Genomic DNA, 19892 nt, shown 5'->3' on the forward strand with positions numbered 1-19892 from the left:
ACCTGGCTGCCTTTGTCTCCCTAGGTACTGATCTTTTCACACCACACTAGGTACTCGTTTGAAGTTGAGTCGTCCTGTATATACATGCCCACACACACACATGTATATACCTGGAATAAACGTGTCCATGTATGTGATGTGACCACAGCCACACCGGTTCCGGTGGACAAGGCTGTGAGCGAGCCGGCCACTCCTGCTACTGACACAGCGTCGCCCGCAGAGAAACCCACGGAAGCCGAGGCATGCAAGGAAGAGCCAATGGAGACTGAGGTACTGTCACTGATCTTGCAATCTCCCAAATGTCTTCGAGCATGCCAGTGGATAAAAAGAGTTGGCTTCAATCACGTTTGAGCAGAGACACCCAGGCCTGGGGCTCAAACCCGTTACGAACTCCATGAGAGAGAGAGAGGGAGAGACGCCAAAATTCAGCGATTGATCCCGAGATTCCCAGTGGTGATGACCAGTGGTGTAGCCAGAGGTGTAGCATGGTTGTGTGTGGACCCTGGTGCACGCAATGAAATGGGGGGCTCCCCCACTGTCCAATTTCACACCCCTCCCAGCCCCCCTCTCCCCTTAATCACCTGGTGACTGGAACTATCCGCCCCTTTGTTGCCAATGCAGTCGAACCACCTTCTCACTCCCTCGATAGCTATGCCAGCAGTGCTGGCTCAAGTGTCTCCAACACAACCCATTATGAACTTGCTAGCCACTTATTGTTGTGACTCTGACCACTTCTCTCTCTGCGGTTGCCTTCCATCGTACCCTGTGCAGGCAGCAAAGCCGACAGAGGAGCCCACCCCCTCGGCATCCCCGACCCCTTCAGCCGAGCCCTCCGACCCCACGACCTTGCAACTGGAGAAGAGCGAGAAGACTGACACCACCGATGCTGCAGCAGCAGTAGAAGCAACCGTGGAGAAAGAGGAGGAGGAGGAAGAGTTGATAAAGACGGAGCCGGCAGAGGCACCCGGTAAGAACCCATGATGTTGCCGGGCTACGGCATGAAGCTGAAAAGCCAGCGCCTATCGCCATTGCTTCCTTCTACCAGATAATCCACGGTCCTTTGCCAAGTCGACTCCTGACCTCAAAGGACAGTTCTCAGGCTCAGCACTGCTATCTGACTATGCGTCGTCTTGTAATACAGTAAAAACGTCCTTCCAAGGGACCTCTCTTACAAGGTCTCATCGCATCCAACTGGCTTAGGGGCTTCACTCAGTTGCCGACCTCAGAATCGGAATATTTATTTATATTGGAGGAGGAATTCGATGAGCTCTGCGGCTTTTTTTCCACAGACGTTCAGTAGGGTCAGGTAAGTTATAACAACAAACACCTGAAGACGACCGCTTGTTGTTGCGATCAAAACGTCGTGATCTATTTTTTTATTTTCTATCTACGTGATTTTACCGAAAAAATAAAGTATAAGTTAGGAAATGAAAGCAAATCACGAATAAAACAGCCTGCATTGCTGACTTTTTATGAGTTCCAGCACTCGTTCTCAAGGTGTCCATTTCAGGGGTTCATCGTGTATACTTACACTGCTGAGGTCCTAGATTTCAACGTCCCTGCTTTTTATTTTTCATTTTCACTTGCTCACTCGTGCGTTTATTTTTTTTGAAAAGCACTGCCCAGCGGACTCTTGTTTTGCAACACTCATCCAACGTGAAGCAACGGCGTTGTTAATTTCTGAACTTTGTCTGCACCCGTGTGTGCATGCTTGACTTTGCTTGCCATGATGGTGCCAGCTGATGTTTATTTTGCTTTAGTTTGCTGGCTTGTTAATCTGTAAAATATAACATTGCTGCTTCATTGACATTAATAATTGTAAAAAAAAGCATTGGCATAAAATAAAACGGTGAGTTTTACCCAATGAGAGATTCTGTTAGAGTCCTTGAGACAACAGAAGAAAGACGCCATGGGTACATTGCTGCATGGAGCACAGTGATGGGATTTACCTTGATTAAGGTTCATCAGTGTTAGCCTTGCCCATTTAGAGACTACCAAGAAGACCCATGCAAGAGTTGGCCAAACATCCGAATACAGGACCATGAAGCTGGGGTAATAGTTTGGCACGTTTTGCTCGTCCTGTGGTTTCCCGTGTCTCGGTGCGAAAACTGAGTGCATTACAAATTTATCAGGTGTTTTGAGATGCCAATTTGTCTGAACGACGCTAGATAAAACTAGAACGTCGTATTAGCTGCGTATTCCCCTTTTGTTGGCCAAAAGATGGATGCAGCAGAATTTTTCTGAAGGTAAAACTCTTGACCGTTTTATTGTTATTATTTCCAGGAAGTCGCAACCCGATAACAGTTGAGAGTGCCGTTTTGTTTAGTTACTAAATCAACACGGCCCCGAGCCAGCGTGGTCGTTTATTTTTGCCGCTGTGAAATGACAAACTGTGAATTTCTTTTTTACGCCCCCTTCCCATTCACCTCCCAGAGCCCCCAGCATCGCCATCTATTTAAAAAATTTTCGGTGCCCACTGAGTCTCATCGGATCAACATGGCCTGCTCCCACAATCCCCATTGTAGCTTTTTCGTGCTGGTCCCCCACAATGCGGCTCCCACCACGCTTGGCAACAACGATAGTAGACCGCAGTATATATGATGGCTTTCTTGATAATCACATAACCACAACTTGAAAATTATTTTTTGACCACGAACAAAGTTTTTACGTTCATGGGGGACAGCCAAGCTTGCGAGTCTGCCGCATAATATCATGAGCTGTTTAGGGTTGTGTCCTCCTTTACCCGAATGTGTGATTTTTTTGTTTAATTCATTTATTTTTACGTTCACCCATCCGTGTGCCGCTTATTCATACGCCGCGACCTCCTTTTTGCGCGTCAACCTTCCTTGCCCCCCCGTTCAGCCGAAAGCAAATCGGAGGAAAAACCGGCGGAAAATCCAGTGGAAATTCCGGTGGAAAAGCCGGTGGCGGAAAAGCCGGTGGCGGAAAAGCCGGCGGCGGAAAGTCCGGCGGCGGAAAAGCCGGCGGAAAAGAGCACGGATGCGCCCAAGGAGGGGACAGACACGGAGGCAGCTGCCCCGGAGAGGGAGGGTGACGGGAGCAAAGGTTAATGGAACCGACACCTTTGACCTGTCTCTCCCTCCGCCTTTCTGTCTCTTGGGTTAGGGCAGGGCGGCAGTGGTCGCGTTGTTGGATGGTGGTTGTTCGTGGTGGGTTTGTGGGTGACGATGGTGATTTTTTTTGGAAGTCCAAAATGTGTGTGGTAGGCAAACCACAAGCATATTAATCATGTTGGGTTTGTCAGTTGATTTTCGTTAGTTTATTTGGTAGTCGTCGTTGATTTTTGCAATCGATAATTAAATCTAGTTGGATTTTAGTTGCGATTGAACCGATTTGGCACATGCGAACCTTCAAACCGCATGGCTCGCTCCAATGCGGTTGCATTGGAATCTTTACTTGGACTGGAAGAATCCAATGAGCTTTTTCATCGTAAGGCATCATCGGTGGAGACTGGTACAAGCACGACATTAAAACACTACAAATACAATAACAATTGAGAAAAAAAAGGATACTTGTTGAATTAAAAAAAAATGTATTCTTCCATCGAATCCTAATTTGAATCATGGCACCACATCTCAAGTGCTTGTGTGGGTTGAGAATTGTTAGAAGCCTGATAAAAATGGTTGATATTGTTTTAACATTTCCTGCTCTTCATTTGTCTATAATTTATTTTTCATAAATTTATTTCATTGTCATGGTATTCATTCCTGCCTCCTCACAACAATCCTTGGGGGTGGTTTTGTAGCGGTCGGAGCACTTCAATCGCAATCACAATGAGTTAAATTGTGGTCCGGTATGACTGATTCCATTATAAAATAATAATCGTCATCATCCACTGGCATCAATGTCATCATTTGTTAATGGATCAATTAAATAATGCTTTCCGGTAAGTCAACAGTGGTTGTGCGATTACTAGGCTGTGCACCGCGGGATCAATGTGGGATTTCCACCACTGGCTGAGGGGACGAGTGCTCTGACCATAGGGCACCACCTGCTCATCGCACAAGCAACAATCATCCTGACGCCATGCTGAGCAAGGCTGCTTGACTCGCCGCTGAGCAGGACCACCCCCCCTCCACCCCTGATGTTCACCGCAATCCTCTGCTCTCCTTCAAGTAACGAAATTGTGAAGTTCTAACACAGCTCGCTCTCCTCCCTTCTCCCCTCCCCGTTGCCGTTGTTGCTCCTCGCGGAATGTCGCGTGCAGACTCCACGGAGAAGCCGGTGCTGACGAAGGACGTGGAGGAGGTGGTGGTGGCGGCCGCGGCCGTAAAGCCCGCGGAGAAATCTGACGAAAAGAAGGAGGAGAAGAAAGAAGAGAGGCCCGAGAAGCCCAAGTTCATGTTCAACATCGCCGACGGTGGCTTCACAGGTGAGGGGGGGATGCTCGTTGAGCGGGGTGCTTCGCATGGGATGGCAGGGGCGAGAGAAAGGACTGGCAGGCTAGCTAGGACGAGCAAGAACTAAATCGTAATCGCAATATTTATCCTGGAGAAATCCGATTAGCTATGAAGCCCTTTTTCACAGATGTCCAAGGGCTAAAGGCTAGCAAACACAAGTGCGGATATGCTGGTATTCGTGGGATGTAGAGGAGATGGAGTGAGGTGCCAGGCTTGACTCGGGGTGTTAAAGCTGAGTGTGTGTACGCAAACCTCTCTGTTTGCGCGTGTGCTTTTGTACGTGGCTTTGAGTGTTCATGCATGTACATGCTTGCGTACGTAGCTGTGAAATGCGTTGCGTACCTATGCGTACACGCCCATTTGTGTCCACGCCTGTGTTTATGCATACATCCCCACGTCGCCTCAATCCCCCCGCCTCTCCCTCCTGCAGAGCTGCACACACTGTGGCAGAACGAGGAGCGAGCCGCGACGACTTCTAAGAAGATGAACGAGATCTGGCACCGGCGGCACGACTACTGGCTGCTCGCCGGCATCGTCACGTATCCTTGCGTCTGCCGAGCGTTGCCATCCCATTCTTTCATCTCGTTTTTAAAGTAACACCACAACAATAATACGTGGCCGTATAAAGACTCGTGTGTTGGGGAATGGGTGAGTTGTAACAAGCATTTGTCGATATGTCCATTTGTTTTGTCAGTTCATCTCAGTCGATCCATTGGTATGTCAGTCTCTGCCGTCTGTCCGTTTAATACAATTTGTCCCATATGTCCTCACTCTTACGTTTTTGTATATAATCGATTTTTGGGTTAGATCATGTAATGATCTGGACAAATTTGTGTCATTTTATGATCCTCCACCTGCCACAGCCAAGCATTTTAAATGGTCACGCGCACAAGCATTTAACGTGCCGATTATTATTGTTCCAACACGCCGGTAAGTTGAACAATCCTCTCGCAACCAAATCTCTCTCGATCTCGTTTATTCATTGGTCATTCTGTCCGCCCGCTTTGCTGTCGGTCAGTATGTATGTATGTACGCGTGTCGGTCCGTCCTTTGTTGTTGAGCCTTGACCCCCCTTTGGGAATGGCAGGCATGGCTATGCGCGCTGGCAGGACATTCAGAACGACGCTCACTACGCCGTCATCAACGAGCCCTTCAAGATGGAGATGAGCAAGGGCAACTTCCAGGAGATGAAGAACAAGTTCCTGGCACGCAGGTTCAAGGTGAGCAGGGTGTGGAGTCCGTGCGTAGCATTGTTGATGTTTTCTATATTTATGACCTTGATACGTCATTGTTTATAGCAATACATCATTATTGATATTGTCATTGATTCAAATTTGGCTAGTTAACATTCATATTGATAAACATGATTTTTTATTGACTTAAAGCTTTCGTGTCTGCAAGAATTAATATTCTTTTGGTCTTTCGGTAAAGCCACGTTGATAGAAAAATAATGAAAAATTAAAATATCACGACGTTTCGATCGCAACAAGCAATTGTCATCAGGTGAATGACGATTTGCTTGTGTTGCGATCAAAACGTCGTGATATTTAAAAAAAATTTTATTTTTCTATCGATGTGGCTTTTCCGAAAGACCCCAAGAATGTGATTTTGTTCATCCGTGAAATTATTGTTTATATTTGAGTGTTCTTGCATAATTATAACCGGATTCTTTACTCCCACTTCACAAAACATGCGATTTTGTGAGGTACGAAAAGTTTACAGGCCATCCCCCAATTTCGGACTCGCTGTAGGAGGGAGGATGTTTAGTTTCGTTCAAGTTAATTTTGTTTAACCCAGGTGAGAACTCAGACAACCACGATAAGTCTCTTTGCAGAGAGTGACCTGGGTCACCAAAAATTACAAAGCAAAACGAATGAAATTAAAAGTTTTGCAAGGAAGCAAATGTAAATTGGAGCAAAAGCAACAGCTTCACATCAGAAGTAAAAAAAACGCTCTGCATCTTCCCGCACCTACCACCACCGGTCTCTTAACATCCTTACCACCACCCCCCCACCCCAGCTGCTGGAGCAGGCGCTGGTCATTGAGGAGCAGCTGCGCCGCGCCGCCTACCTCAACATGACGCAGGATCCCGGCCACCCAGCCATGGCTCTCAACGCTCGCTTCGCCGAGGTCGAGTGTCTGGCAGAGAGCCACCAACACCTGTCCAAGGAGAGCCTCTCCGGCAACAAGCCGGCCAACGCCGTGCTGCACAAGGGTATGCGCAGAGACATGCGGAGACACACGGAGACAGCAGGGGGAGATGTTGAGAGATGCATAGAGACGCACGGGGAGATGGGGTGGGTGGGGATACAATAAGACGTGGTAGGCGGTGGTGATATGGGAAATCAAGCCAGCCCGGCCCAGTGCAGTGCTGCGCGAGGGTACGATATATGTGTAATATGAGGATATATCCGGCTCACTGACGTATCACATCTCGTCATGGTGATCGGCTCTGCCTGTCCTGGTTTACAGCCAATGGGGGGAAGCTTGGGGGCATGGCCCTGACGTGATGGAAAGGTGACAGTTATAAGGATTGGTTCTGCTGGCTTTGGCCTCAGCCAATGGGGAGATGAGTCAGGGGCGTGGTCCCGGGAGCTGACGAGGGAGCCTGGAAGATTCCATGCAGGCTAACGAGGATTGGCGGAAACGTACCACGTGACCCAGGTATTAAATAGGGGTGGAGACGAAACGACACGTGGTCAGAACGGGAACGAACAGAGGAAGTTGGCCACGCGGGTGCGTCTCTGTCTATCTGTCCCTCTCACGCTGCCTATCAGCAGCGTGAAGTAACTGTAACATAAGTTGAATTAAAGACGGATTCCAGAAGTCATCTCAACGAGCTTTATTACACATGGAGAGAGATACGAGAGACATGGGGAGGCACAGGGAGATGATACCTTAAACATGGGGAGAGGGGTGGGGTCATGGGGGGTTAGGGGGATACAGGGAAACAAGTTGGCCATATATTGTGCTACAGAAAGGGTATTGTGGACACATGGGAAACATAGGGTGCATGGCCATACAGTGGAAATGGGGAGAGCCGTACACAGAACTTCTGGAATCTAGGAGCATGAAATCATCCTCACAATGCACAAGGTGGCTCTTTTCGCCTTCTTTCACGCCGCCTACCCAAACAAACCATCGTGAGCATTTCCCCATTGCTCCTGCTCCCCATTTTTATATCTTCCTGTTACCTTTCAACAATATCGTTCCCCACGTTTCTTCAACTTCAGCCCCTGACATCTGAACATCCGACCCCGTGATAGTTTCACCCCATCCTACTTTTGACCACGGACTCCTCGTTAGTGCCGTCACCTCACATTCTATCTCTCGCCCTTGGTCCCTCCCACGTGCCGCCACCACCACCACCGGCGCCCCCCATTTCTTCTCCAATTCGACCTCTAACCTCTCCCCCACTTGTCTGCCGCACCCTGTCCCCTCCCCGCAGTGCTGAACCAGCTGGAGGAGCTGCTGAGCGACATGAAGGCAGACGTGACGCGTCTGCCATCCACGCTGTCCCGAATCCCGCCCGTGGCGGCGCGCCTGCAGATGTCGGAGCGCAGTATTCTGTCCCGACTCGCTAGCCGGGGCGGCGGTGGCGGTGGCGGCGAAGCAACCGCCCCTCCCGGCGCCACACAGGTGCGGCGCCACTACCACCCCCACCGTAGCCTTGCACGGATGTGCAGCTGGGTTAGGTCTGGTGATGGCCGGACAAGGCTCGAGCAAGACGAGAGCTGATTGCCTGAGCAATTATGAGTTGGCCGGCGCTGGCCTGAATTAGATTAAAGCTGCACGTAATGAGGCAGACCTAGCTGGAATTGGAGCAAGGAGCTTTGTGGAATTAGCCAGAGTTGTTTACCTGGAGCGAGTAGAACAAAAGCCGGACGCAGCCAGAGATAGTTGTGTAGCGAGCTAGTCATCGCCAGCTATATATGGCAAGCGACAGCGATTCCATGATAAAGAATGTTGAGTCCGTTCCTTTGTTTTGTAAAAACATTGACTCCGATGGTAGAACAGGTGACTTATAGTTTAGTAATAAAATAAGAACAATAAATATAAACACGCATGTAAGTTGGGTTATAAAACGTGTTTACGTTGTGTGAGGGTGAAGGCGTAATATAAGAGACAAAGACCCCCCCATGCATACTCTTTGGTTATTTCGGTAAAGTCATGACAACCGCTTATGTTGCGATCGAAGCGTCGTGATATATATATTTTTTCCTACGTGACTTTACCGAAAGAACCAACGAGTATGGATTCCTGCAGTCACTAAAGCTTCAAATCAAGACCCCCCATGTAGCCTTAACAGACTGTTGAGGCAAGTGCTGTTACCGAGCAGCACCTATAAAGGTCGGCACGGCATACGAGGGGGTGGGTGGCCAGAATCGCGCCTTTGCCTCCCCAGTGGCGATGTTTACACTGCACAAAGTACTAATTTAAGGCTGAGTCAACCGATTTAGATAATCGTCACTGGTGTTGGTCGTGAGTGGGAATTTAACTTGGGTCGCCGGGTTCGTAGCGCAGCGCGCTATAACCGTTGCACTACCACTCTCCACACACGAGACAATAGACTAAACGTCTTCACGTATCTGTGTCTCCACATTAAAATTAGATTTTTTTTACACAACTCATTCGCCTTCTGGTCAGATTTAGTTTCCGCAGCATTGATTCACAACAATAAACTTGAATCTGCTGCCGCCGAAACTATGCACTCCCCAGAAGACAGTGTAGCTGATAGGTTGTAAATAGTTTCATTTGTAAATGAGACATCTGATTATTCATTTTGTTTTATATATATTCTCAACAACGACGCTAACTTGGAATGTGTGTAATCAGTTAATAATAGAACAAGTAAGCACATACAAGGTGTGAATGAGCTTTTACCCCCCATTGTTAATATTCTATTAGTTTTCTTCTGTCGGTCCAGTGAATCTGCTTGTGGAAAACTGAGTGAACTGTATGACAACAGCTGTTTGCTCTTTGGCTTGCGTCTTCATTTACCCGTGGATACGCTGACACTCGAATGTCTCTGTCTGTCTCGTGTAACGGCCGGCAGGCTGGGGGTGGAGGCACTACAGGGGGAGTGGCAGTGGGGGGTGGTAACGGGACCCCCCCTGTGAGCCGGGCTCCCAGTGGCCTTCCTGGGACTCAGGGCGGGGTCATCAACTTCAGCCAGATGCCAGCGGGGCCATACGCCACGGGTAGGGTTCAAACCTCTGTTCACCTACTCCACTCACCCACCCATCCATCCACTTAACCACCCATCCATCATCCACTCACCCATCCATCCATCATCCACTCATCCATCATCCACTCTCCCATCCATCTATCCGCTCTCCCATCCATCTGCTGACCCATCCATCCACTCTCAATTACAACCCAAGCTTATTATTATGACTGGAAGGGAATTTGAGATGAAACTATCTTTCTAGGTTTATCACATGCAAGGCTGTTGTAGCCCAGCTTCTTGTCTAGAATATTTCATGTTCCCATCCGCCCTCCCAATCTTTACCGTCTTTGCCTCTGTCCCCACAGCTGTGAATGGGATGTCCGGCACAGATAAGAAAGGGGGGGCTGTGGACGGCTCCTCGAAGGAGGGGGGGGTGAGCGGTGGCGCGGACAAGAAGGGGAACAACAGCGACGTCGTCATCTGTCTTGATTAATTCGCATTGAATTAAGCCACGTGCAAGAAGAAGAGACAGAGGAGAGCTACCTTCGGTTTTGTCGGAGGCTTGAGAAAGGCCAGCTTGTGATTCTCTCCTTGTGTTGTCTGTCTCCAACCTTCACACGTAACTTCTATACCCCCTTTTCCTCATTCTTATCTCCCTTCTCTATCTCATCTCTCCTCGTCAGCGTTCTGTTTCTATCTTGCAGCTGCCAACTTTTGTAATTCACTGGGGGAGTGTCCAATGTAAATTTCCGTTTGTCCACCCAATTTTATTTGGGGTTCTTCTCAGAAGTTTGCAGCAGTGGCTGTTCAAAACGGTCTTGGATACGACAATTACACTATGACGCCAATTCACAATCGTAATAAAGTGATTTTTTTAAGAGCCCAAGGAAAACTCTTTTATTTATTGGGGTTCTGTCTTGATTTGTGATGCTCACTGAACCAGACTTAAGGTGCCCACAAGATGTTTTTCGGGTTCACTATAAATTCCGAAGTCTCCCAAGAAGTAAAAGGGGGACGCCCTTGCAATCGTGTTGCTTCAGTGTTAATTCTGGAGTTTCATAGACTCAATCCCAGAGCCCTCTTTCGGAATACGGTTCAGGGGTAGTTCCTGAGGCTCTTATGGCTTATGTATGCTGAACTTCTTTTGCACCATACATAGTCAACCGTGGTAATCGGATGGTTCCGCATTGCTCATACCCGACTCGACTTGAGCAACCTCGCAATTCTTAGGGCTTATTGCGCGTGGTTTGCACTTGCGTAAAACTTTCCCTTCGCTTGGCCCCCCAGCACCCCACACACATTTGTGGCAATCAAACCGGAGGAGATTTGCAAACTTTTGTCAAAAGTGGCGATTCTTTAAGTGGCTTTTTGGGAGTCTGGCAACTGTCGGCTGTGTCTCGACCTCTGATTTTGGTCCTCGTTTTATTTTCTGCTGCTGCTGCCATTGTCTCTGCTCCGCATTGTGGACCCCGTGCTGTTTTGCCGTTGTCTCTTGGATGTGGAGACAGGGTTTTGCAAGGGAGCCGCTCGTTCGGCGATGGATTTTAATTTTACCAAAACATTTCCATCCACAGACTTTGAGTATCCCCCCCATCATCATAAAAAATTAAAAATCGATATCAGCATGGTATTGTCGTCTTGTACAAAATGTTATTACATTATTATTGTTATTTTTGTTAAGTTTACCACCCACCCAAACTATGAAGTGGCCTGATTGATGAATCTTCAGGAAGGCATTTTCCCCATGTTTTTTTTATTTCTGGAAAACAATAAACATGTGAGAAAGCCGACTGGGTTGTTTTGCGACCAAGTGTCAGTGGAAAAACTGCCTTTCCACCAACAGGAATTGAGTCTGTTGCGCGTCCGTGGGTCTGCATCGATTTTGTTGTTTCACCTTGCCGCGGCTTCTCACCTCCGGGCGCTGTGCGAAGCAGTGGATGGGGGGGGGATGAAGCTAAATGGGGGATGTCCTGCAAGTCTCTCCCAATCCAGAGTTTGTCTCAAGTTTAAAATGGCTCGAGAAATCCCATTACGCACAACGTGTGTTTATTTAAAAAAAAAAACTTTTTCCTGTAAAAATAAATTCTACACGTCCAGTCCCCCCCCCCTTCCCCCCCGATCAGGGCGTCGTGCAACGGCGATGCACGGCATGCGAAAATGATAAGTACGCGATTTTTTTTTAGTGAACGTTGAAAAGCACGTACGGTTTTAAAACGACGTTTGGTGATGGACGGACATTGGTGAAACAGCTGGTGGAGCACGTGGATGCGTGTGTGTGCGGTGGGGGGGGGGGCGTCGTGCGTGTATTTGTGTCGCCACTTTTTCTTCACGAGGTCGTGCTCTTTTATCGGGTGCGGAATTGGAGGTCGTGCCGTGTGCCTGGGCCACGTGGAACCCTCCCTCGTGCGCGAATTAATCGGTACCAGGACTCAGGTGGACTGTCGTTAGGTCCCATTCCAAAAGAAAACTCCCGTGACCACGTTTCTTTGTGCGTGAATAGCGTCATCGTGTTATTGTAATAACTAATAACAGCATCGGATTGAATTCGTGTGTAGACCAAGCAAGTGGCTGTTTTGTTTGCTCGCTGAGTTCAGATTTTTCATTTTATGTATTTAGTTTGTGTTTTTAGTGCTCGTCATCACCTCGCCTGTTAAAGGAGACCTACAATTTGGAGTCTAAGAAATAGATGCAAGTCATGTTGCAGAAATGAACTCAAACGTAAGTTTAAAACTTCCCCCTCGATGAAAAAGTGAAAATATTAAGCGAAATTCCCAATAGCTCTTTGCAAATACGGAAATATCACTGGGTTAAATGAATCAAATATATATTGGGGCTTCAATTGAATTTAAGGTTTCGTGTGTCGCGCCGTGTTCTCTGGAAGCTCAAGGGGGCCTCAGTTTGTGTGGTCAATCGGTACCAGTGGGCATCGGCATGGGTCCAGATTGTTAACAAACATTGGGCAGCATCCTTTAATTTCAATAGAAACTCGTTAATAAAGTATTTGGCTGCTATAAATATCCGCATGATAAGCCACTACGTTGAGCTATCGTGTGTCATAGGCCAGGTCGCTTCATAAAAAAAATAAAAAGCTACGTTGCTCAGTGGGGCCTATACCTGGTTAAATTAAATGAAAATTTAGTTTAAAACCAACTGCCTCGTTTGCAGCTGCTGCTGTATCTGCGTGAAACCCTGCAGAATACGTCGTAAAAGTTCTCTCTGTTCTTAAATTAGGGCAAAAAAATCGTGAAATTGACCAAAAGCCCTGTTTGCGTTGTTACTCCGTGTGAAAATTGACGGAAGTTTTAGCTACAGGAGAAAATACCCAACGCTTATAATAATGGCGAGGAAGTTAAACGATCTTTGTGTGGCGGGGTTGGGGGGTTATTTGGCGAGTTGGTCAAGAATGGAAATGGATACTCGGGGGGGAGCGGGGCGGGGGGTGAGCCATGGTTGCTGGAGTTATTAATAAAACCACAACACTGTATATATTGCTGAAACTTAGTAGCATCTTGTGTCGTAAATCCCTAGAGAGACGTCGGATGTGTTGGGAGGATTGTACGAGGGATTTTGGCCAAAATAAAATAAGTTTTTAAAAAGTAACCACCTGCGACGCGTTTCAGTTTTTAGGTGGTCTGGATTTTTTTGAGGTGGGTCTGCTTCTCGAGGGTCGACTTGTCCGTCTTCAGCACACATGTATGCATGTTGAACCTATTCAGCACTTTACATATCCAACCGTGCTAATTGGAGCATCCGTCGGAAAAAAACAATCTCAATCCGCTGCTGGATGGAGCCCTCACCAAGCTGTGCCGCCATCCCAAACGGTTCCGCGATGTTGCAATCCTATCGAGCGCCTTTCTGCACAAGGGGTCCATTTCGTCGCTCCATCTCTCCGCGGCGCGTACCCTCATTTGGCTGCCAGTTATTGACTCATCGACAAGTAACGATGGAATGTTAAACGTAATTAACGTCAATTTAATATCGGCAGTAATTAACACAATCATTAAAACGATCGTCATCCTGGAAAGCAAGTGAATAATTCACCATCCACATTAGTGTAATGGTAGGTAACGTCTTGGTTCTTTCGGTAAAGTCACGTAGAATGGAAATAATAAAAAGAAAACGTCTCTGACGTCGATCTCTCAGCAGAGGGCAGTGCGGCAGTAGCCAGGCGCACCAATGTCGATTCCTTGAACTTCCGCTGAGCAGCAGCAGCAGCCGCGTGGTAAATGGGTCAACCCACAATCCATGCGGCGTGGGGACCCTCATCCAGCAGTGGATTGACAAAAGGGCTGTACGCGTTCACGACAACCCAATGGGAGCAGCAGAGGAGGAAGCGACCCCCCCCTCGCTGAACGAAGACTGACTTGGGGATGTGGGAAGGCTTCGACAGAAAACCCTTGTCTGCTAGAGCAGAGAGGACGTGGAGGGGAGTCGTGAGATGGGAGAGGAAGGAGAGAGCGTGGGGGGGGGGGGGCAGTAGAGAGCGTGGAGGGGCGTAGTGAGATGAGAGGCAGGAGAGAGCGTGGGAGTGGAGTGAGATGAGAGGCAGGAGAGGGGGTGGAAGGGAGTGGAGTGAGATGAGAGGGGAGAGGCAGGAGAGTGTGTGGAGGGGCGTAGTGAGATGAGAGGCAGGAGAGAGCGTGGGAGTGGAGTGAGATGAGAGGCAGGAGAGGGGGTGGAAGGGAGTGGAGTGAGATGAGAGGGGAGAGGCAGGAGAGTGTGTGGAGGGGCGTAGTGAGATGAGAGGCAGGAGAGAGCATGGGAGTAGTGAGATGAGAGGGGAGAGGCAGGAGAGTGTGTGGAGGGGCGTAGTGAGATGAGAGGCAGGAGAGAGCGTGGGAGTAGTGAGATGAGAGGCAGGAGAGAGCGTGGGAGTGGAGTGAGATGAGAGGCAGGAGAGGGGGTGGAAGGGAGTGGAGTGAGATGAGAGGGGAGAGGCAGGAGAGTGTGTGGAGGGGCGTAGTGAGATGAGAGGCAGGAGAGAGCGTGGGAGTAGTGTGGGGGTCGCTAGCCCCCGAGATCCCTCCCTCGATAATGCTAACGGCCGGGCTAGCATCATCAATCGCCCCCCCGCTGCTAAGTTCCTCACCTATGGCGGGGGAGCCGTCGCCCGCGGATTCCCCTCCACCGCGGGTCCGCGTAATGGGCATGGTTAATTACCGATTAGTATTCTGCCCCTCTCTACTACGATACTTCCCTTTCCTAATCGCGCGCCTGCAACCCACGCGGAGCGAACGCACGCACGCCCACACACACGCCGCTCCGCGCACTCCAACTCAACTCACGTTATACTCGCGCACCTGTATCACACACGGAGTGAACACACGCGACACCCACTCTCGCACCGCTCTGCGCAGCGCTCCCCCGAGGCGAGCCGCAGCACCACAGAATCACTGCGTACCCACGCGCAACCCGCGCGCTCAGCTCCGCGCAGCGCTCACTCACGTGGCGAACCACTGTGCACACAGCGCACCCACACGCTCACACTGCACGACAAGATCACGCGAGACCACGCTTCGCTATTAATGATTTATTATAGGCCACCTGCGAATTGATGTTGAATCAGTGAGTCGACGAGGCTGGCCTATTCCACTAAACCTGTACCTATTCCCTATTTATCGGCTTACGATACCCTACTTCACCTCCCCACTCACTGTTTGGTGCCCGCGGAGGTTCGCTGCTCTCTGCGCTAACAGCGTACCTCGATGCGTCGCACGGACGTCCGGGTCGCTGGCTGGAACCCCTGCTGGTCCGCTGGCCTGGAGAGAAGGCGCGATTTCCCCTCTCCGCTCCTCTATTTATCCTCCCTACCTCAAAGGGGATGCTGCGCTGAACAATCGGCTCGTGCACCCCAAGCCCGTGCACGGCGGTTCCCCGGGCGCTGTTGATATGCTAATCAGTGTGCTGCGTGCAAGGCGTAAATCCTAATTAATCCCTTACCCTCCCTAACAATGGGGCCTGCGCGCTCAAGCGCAATTATCCCAACCCTCCATGACTATGCGCAACAGCCCCTGTGAGCCCGCTATTCATGCTGTCCCGTGCCTCCCCTGCTTGCCCCGTCGACTCGTGGGGGTGTGTGTGGGGGGAAATGCGCCTCAACCGCGGTGGCCGAATGCCCCACGCCGCGACCACACCATATTAAGGCCGGCCGCAGCGCCGCGGTGCCACGTAGCACGGGGAGGTCATCCAATTCCCTGATCGCCGGAAACCGTGAGAATTAATCCCGATAAGGGTCTCTCGGATAAAAACCGGTCGATCAGGTGACCTTCCCTTCCAGCTCTATGGGGGGGGGGGGGGAATGCGTGCGGGTGTGTGCTTATGTGGGGCGGGTGATGGGGGGCAGTGCGGTGGGGGAAGCCGGGCGGCTCCCTGGTTCGGCAGAGCGGCCCCGTCGTTGTGGCACCACATAGCCCCCCGGGGTGCCAGTCCCCGTCCCGGGTTGACTGGAGCACCTCGCCTGGGTTGCCCCCACGAGGTATCGCCGCGGGGTCCGCGGGATTCGCCCGGCCCTTGTGGCTGGCCTCGGGGGTGGCGGCTCCGTCTCCTGGGGCTCCGGCGGTGGTCTCCTCCTCCATTCCAACGGCTCCCCTCGGCCTCTGGCACCTGCGGGCTGGGGAACAAACTCAGAGGCGGTGGGGTTTAAGGGTCGCCGTCCTCGTCGCCCCCGGCCCCGCCCGGGGCCCCTCGGAGCCCGGGGCTCCGAGGGGCCCATGTACTGCGCGAGGCCCCCGGGCACGGGGGGTGGGGGGACCCCAGGGTTTCGGGGTACTTGGACGGCGGGGCTCCCCCCCTCGGGGGCTGCTCGCCACGGCTTCAGTCGGCGGATGTTGACCACCATCTCCCGGCCCCTCTCTCCTCCCTGAATCAGCACCGTCCATGGTGAGATCTGCCGTCTCACAATCCAGGGTCCTCGCCAGTAGGTGGTCAGCTTCCCCACCTGTCCGGCACCGACGCGGGGAGTGTACAGCCACACCTCGGAGCCCGCAGTGTAGAAGGGGGGCTCCATACGGGGTCGGGCGCCCTGCTCTTGCCGCTGGTGCGCGGCCTCTCCGTGCGGGCAGGCTCGGCCCCTGGCCCCTCGCAGGGTCTCCAGCAAGTGCTCCACGGGGTGGCTCCCTTCCTCCCGTTGCGGCGGAGGAACACCGAACAGCAGATCTGCGGGCAGGCGAGACTCGCGACCAAACATCATTAGGAACGGGGTCTGTCCTGTAGAGGTGTGAACGGCGGTGGTGTAGGCGAACAGGGCATAGGGAAGGTGTTCGTCCCAGTCCTGTTGATTCGCGGCCGCCATGCGTTTAAGCTTCCCGGCCAGAGTCTGGTTCATCCTCTCTACCATCCCGTTCGCCTGGGGGTGATACGCCGTGGTTCGGTCCTTCTGGATCCCGAACTCTCGGCACAGCGCCTGAAATAGTTCGGCCTCGAATTCACTACCCTGGTCGGTAATGACTCGTTCGGGGATCCCGCACTTAAGTACGTAGTTTTCCACGAAGGCCCGGGCCACTACAAGGGCTGTTTTATCCGGGATAGCCACCGCCACGGGGTAGCGGGTGAAGTATTCCACCGCTACGAGAATATATCGGTTGCCCTGGTGGGATCGTGGAAAGGGCCCCTGCAGGTCGATTCCGACCAACTGATTCGTCCGACTGACTCAGAACGGCCTCAGGGGTACCTGGTACCTCGCCGGCTTTTGCCCACACTGCTGACAGGCCCGGCAGCCCTGCACCCAGGCAGCCACATCTTGTGCCAATTTGGGCCAGAGATACTGGCGACGCAGGGTCTCTCGAGTGCGTCGTTCCCCATCGTGGCCCCCGAGTGGGTGGTCATGCACCAGCCGTAGCAGCTGGGGTCGCACCTGGGCAGGAACACAGATGCACCCCGGCTGGCCGGCCTCGGTTAACTCCCGTACCACTCCGTTCCGCACACACAACCGGGCATACAAACCGCTCCAGGGTCCTGGTAGTGCGCTCTTTTCCTCCCGCAGTGCCGCCTCCACTGCCGCCAGATCCGGATCTCGCTGCTGGGTCTGTCTCAGCTGCTCGTCGTTTAGGCCCGGGAAGGCGCAGCCGACGTCCTCCTGGATCCGTCCGATCGGGTCCCGAGCCGCGGGTCCCGCGCTTGCCGGGCGGTCGACGGGATCCTCAGTGCCACCTGTGAGGGTTTCTGTGGCGCACACTGCACTCTCCCTCGCTGGGGGGGGGTCAGTGGCCGCGGCCTCTCGGGGGTCCGTTGCCTGCCGGCAGCGTCCCCCCGTGAAACACGGGCAGGCCTCCTCCGCCCTCGTCTCGGCGTACACCGTGGGTCGCCTCGACAAGGCGTCCGCGTTTGCATGCGTCCGGCCAGCCCGATACTCGATTTGCAGGTTGTACTCCTGCAACTGCGCCAACCACCGGGCCATCTGCCCCCGCGGCTCCTTGAATGTAAGAAGAAACTGCAGAGCATAATGGTCAGTGCGTACGCGACATCTCCTGCCGTACAAATACGGCCGGAACTGTTTGCATGCGAAAATCACGGCGTACAACTCTTGGCGGGTCACGCAATAGTTCAGCTCGGCCCCACTCAAGGTCCGGCTGGCGTACGCGATGACTCGTTCCGTCCCATCCTGTACCTGTGACAACACCGCGCCCAGCCCGCTGCTGCAGGCGTCGGTGTCCAAAATAAAATCGGTGGTAAAATCGGGGAAAGCGAGGGTGGGGGCGTGGGTGAGGTGGTCTTTGAGAGTGGTGAAGGCCGTCTGGCAGGCCCCCGTCCACTGGTAGGGGTGCTTAGGGGAGGTGAGTTGGGTGAGGGGGCGTGCAATCTCGCTGAATCCCTTTACAAATCGACGATAATAGGTGGCGAGCCCCAAAAATGATCTGATCTCCGTCAAATTCCTTGGCCGTGGCCACTCCACTACGGCGCGTACCTTCTCCGGATCGGTGCGCACGCCTGCCTCGCTGATGCGATGCCCGAGGTACCCCACCTCGCGTTGTGCGATGTAACACTTACGTGGCTTGAGCTTGAGATGAGCCGCTCGCAGTCGCTGGAACACCTCTCGAAGCCTGGACCAATGCTCAGACAAAGATCTACTGAACACTATCACATCGTCCAAGTAAATCAGGCACTGTTCCCACTGCAAGCCCCGCATCACCAACTCCATCAACCGCTGGAACGTCGCGGGCGCGTTAGTGAGTCCGAACGGCAACACTCGAAACTCAAACAGGCCCATCGGGGTGGTGAATGCTGTTTTTGGCCGATCCTCCTCCGTCATCTCCACCTGCCAGTAACCGGACGCCAGATCGAGGGTGGAAAAATACCGCGCTCCTGCGAGACTGTCGAAGGTGTCGTCGATGCGAGGTATGGGGAAGGCATCGCCGAGCGTGACTGCGTTTAGTTTACGGTAATCGACGCAGAACCGGGTTGACCCATCCTTTTTCGTTACTAGTACCACCGGGGCTGACCAGGGGCTCGCCGAGGGCTGAATTATGTTATCGCGAAGCATGTCCCCAACTGCCTCTTTGATTTGGGCGCGTTCGGGTGCGCCCACTCGGTACGCAGGGAGTTTGATGGGTCGGGCTGCACCGGTGTCAATTTGATGCTTAACAAGGTCGGTCCGACCCACGTCCGAGTCGTGTTCGCTGAACACGTCGGCATACTCCTGCAGTAACTCGCGCAGCCGATCGGCCTCTCCCTTAGGTAAGTCCGCCCATGGTACATGTAACGCGTCGAGCAGGGGAACGACCTCGGCTCGGGGAGTCGGGCCGACTCGCCAGGCCAGGTCCTGCTCACCCTCAGGACGACCGGGGTCCTCAGCCCAGAGTGCGAACACCGAGTCGTTAGAGTGGCGTGCGTGCAGGGGGTGTACTGTGGCTATCGGGGTGCGCCGTCGCAGTATCGCGGGGGTATTGTGGGGGTTAAACATCCGCATAAACAATCGGTCCCCATCTGCGTTTACCAACGTGGCGGATCCCACAACCCCATACCGTTTTGCCAACTCCGGGTGAGGAGTTAGCATTACCTCCCCTGATGGTCGGAGCGCGGGGTCGGTGGGGGATGTTGCCACCGGCACCAGCATCTCGGTGAGCGGGCCGATGGTGACTGCCGTCGTCAGGATAGCGGCCACAGGTGCAAAGCGGCGGCGCGTTGGTTCTCGTCCCAGGAACGGTATCCGCTCGCCGTTGCTCTCCATGGTGGCGCATCGCTGGCGGGGTTGCACGTTGAGTCCCAACCGTTCTAGGAGGTCGGTGCCTGCGATACACTCGTGACACAACGCACTCGACACGTAGAACTCCTGCGTGCACACCTGGCTGCCTATGCGGACCTTC

General features: G+C 52.3%; 1 protein-coding gene across 3 annotated transcripts in view; it reads left to right on the forward strand.

The window, feature by feature from the left end:
- Nucleotides 1–13191, forward strand: part of LOC133352465 (chromodomain-helicase-DNA-binding protein 4-like) — a 48568-nt gene extending 35377 nt beyond the window's left edge. For all 3 annotated transcript variants that reach the window (XM_061568119.1, XM_061568121.1, XM_061568120.1), the window contains 10 exons: nucleotides 149–270; nucleotides 772–967; nucleotides 2863–3066; nucleotides 4229–4393; nucleotides 4852–4960; nucleotides 5509–5641; nucleotides 6441–6636; nucleotides 7870–8060; nucleotides 9478–9622; nucleotides 9957–13191. In XM_061568119.1, coding sequence (XP_061424103.1) covers nucleotides 149–270; nucleotides 772–967; nucleotides 2863–3066; nucleotides 4229–4393; nucleotides 4852–4960; nucleotides 5509–5641; nucleotides 6441–6636; nucleotides 7870–8060; nucleotides 9478–9622; nucleotides 9957–10084 — 1589 coding nt within the window. In that variant the 3' untranslated portion in view covers nucleotides 10085–13191. The remainder of the gene's footprint in view (nucleotides 1–148; nucleotides 271–771; nucleotides 968–2862; nucleotides 3067–4228; nucleotides 4394–4851; nucleotides 4961–5508; nucleotides 5642–6440; nucleotides 6637–7869; nucleotides 8061–9477; nucleotides 9623–9956) is intronic.
- The last annotated feature ends 6701 nt before the right edge of the window (nucleotides 13192–19892 follow it).

The sequence above is a fragment of the Lethenteron reissneri genome, chromosome 40 (assembly GCF_015708825.2).
Source record: "Lethenteron reissneri isolate LAM-NWPU_2019-01 chromosome 40, ASM1570882v1, whole genome shotgun sequence".
Lineage (NCBI taxonomy): Eukaryota > Metazoa > Chordata > Hyperoartia > Petromyzontiformes > Petromyzontidae > Lethenteron > Lethenteron reissneri.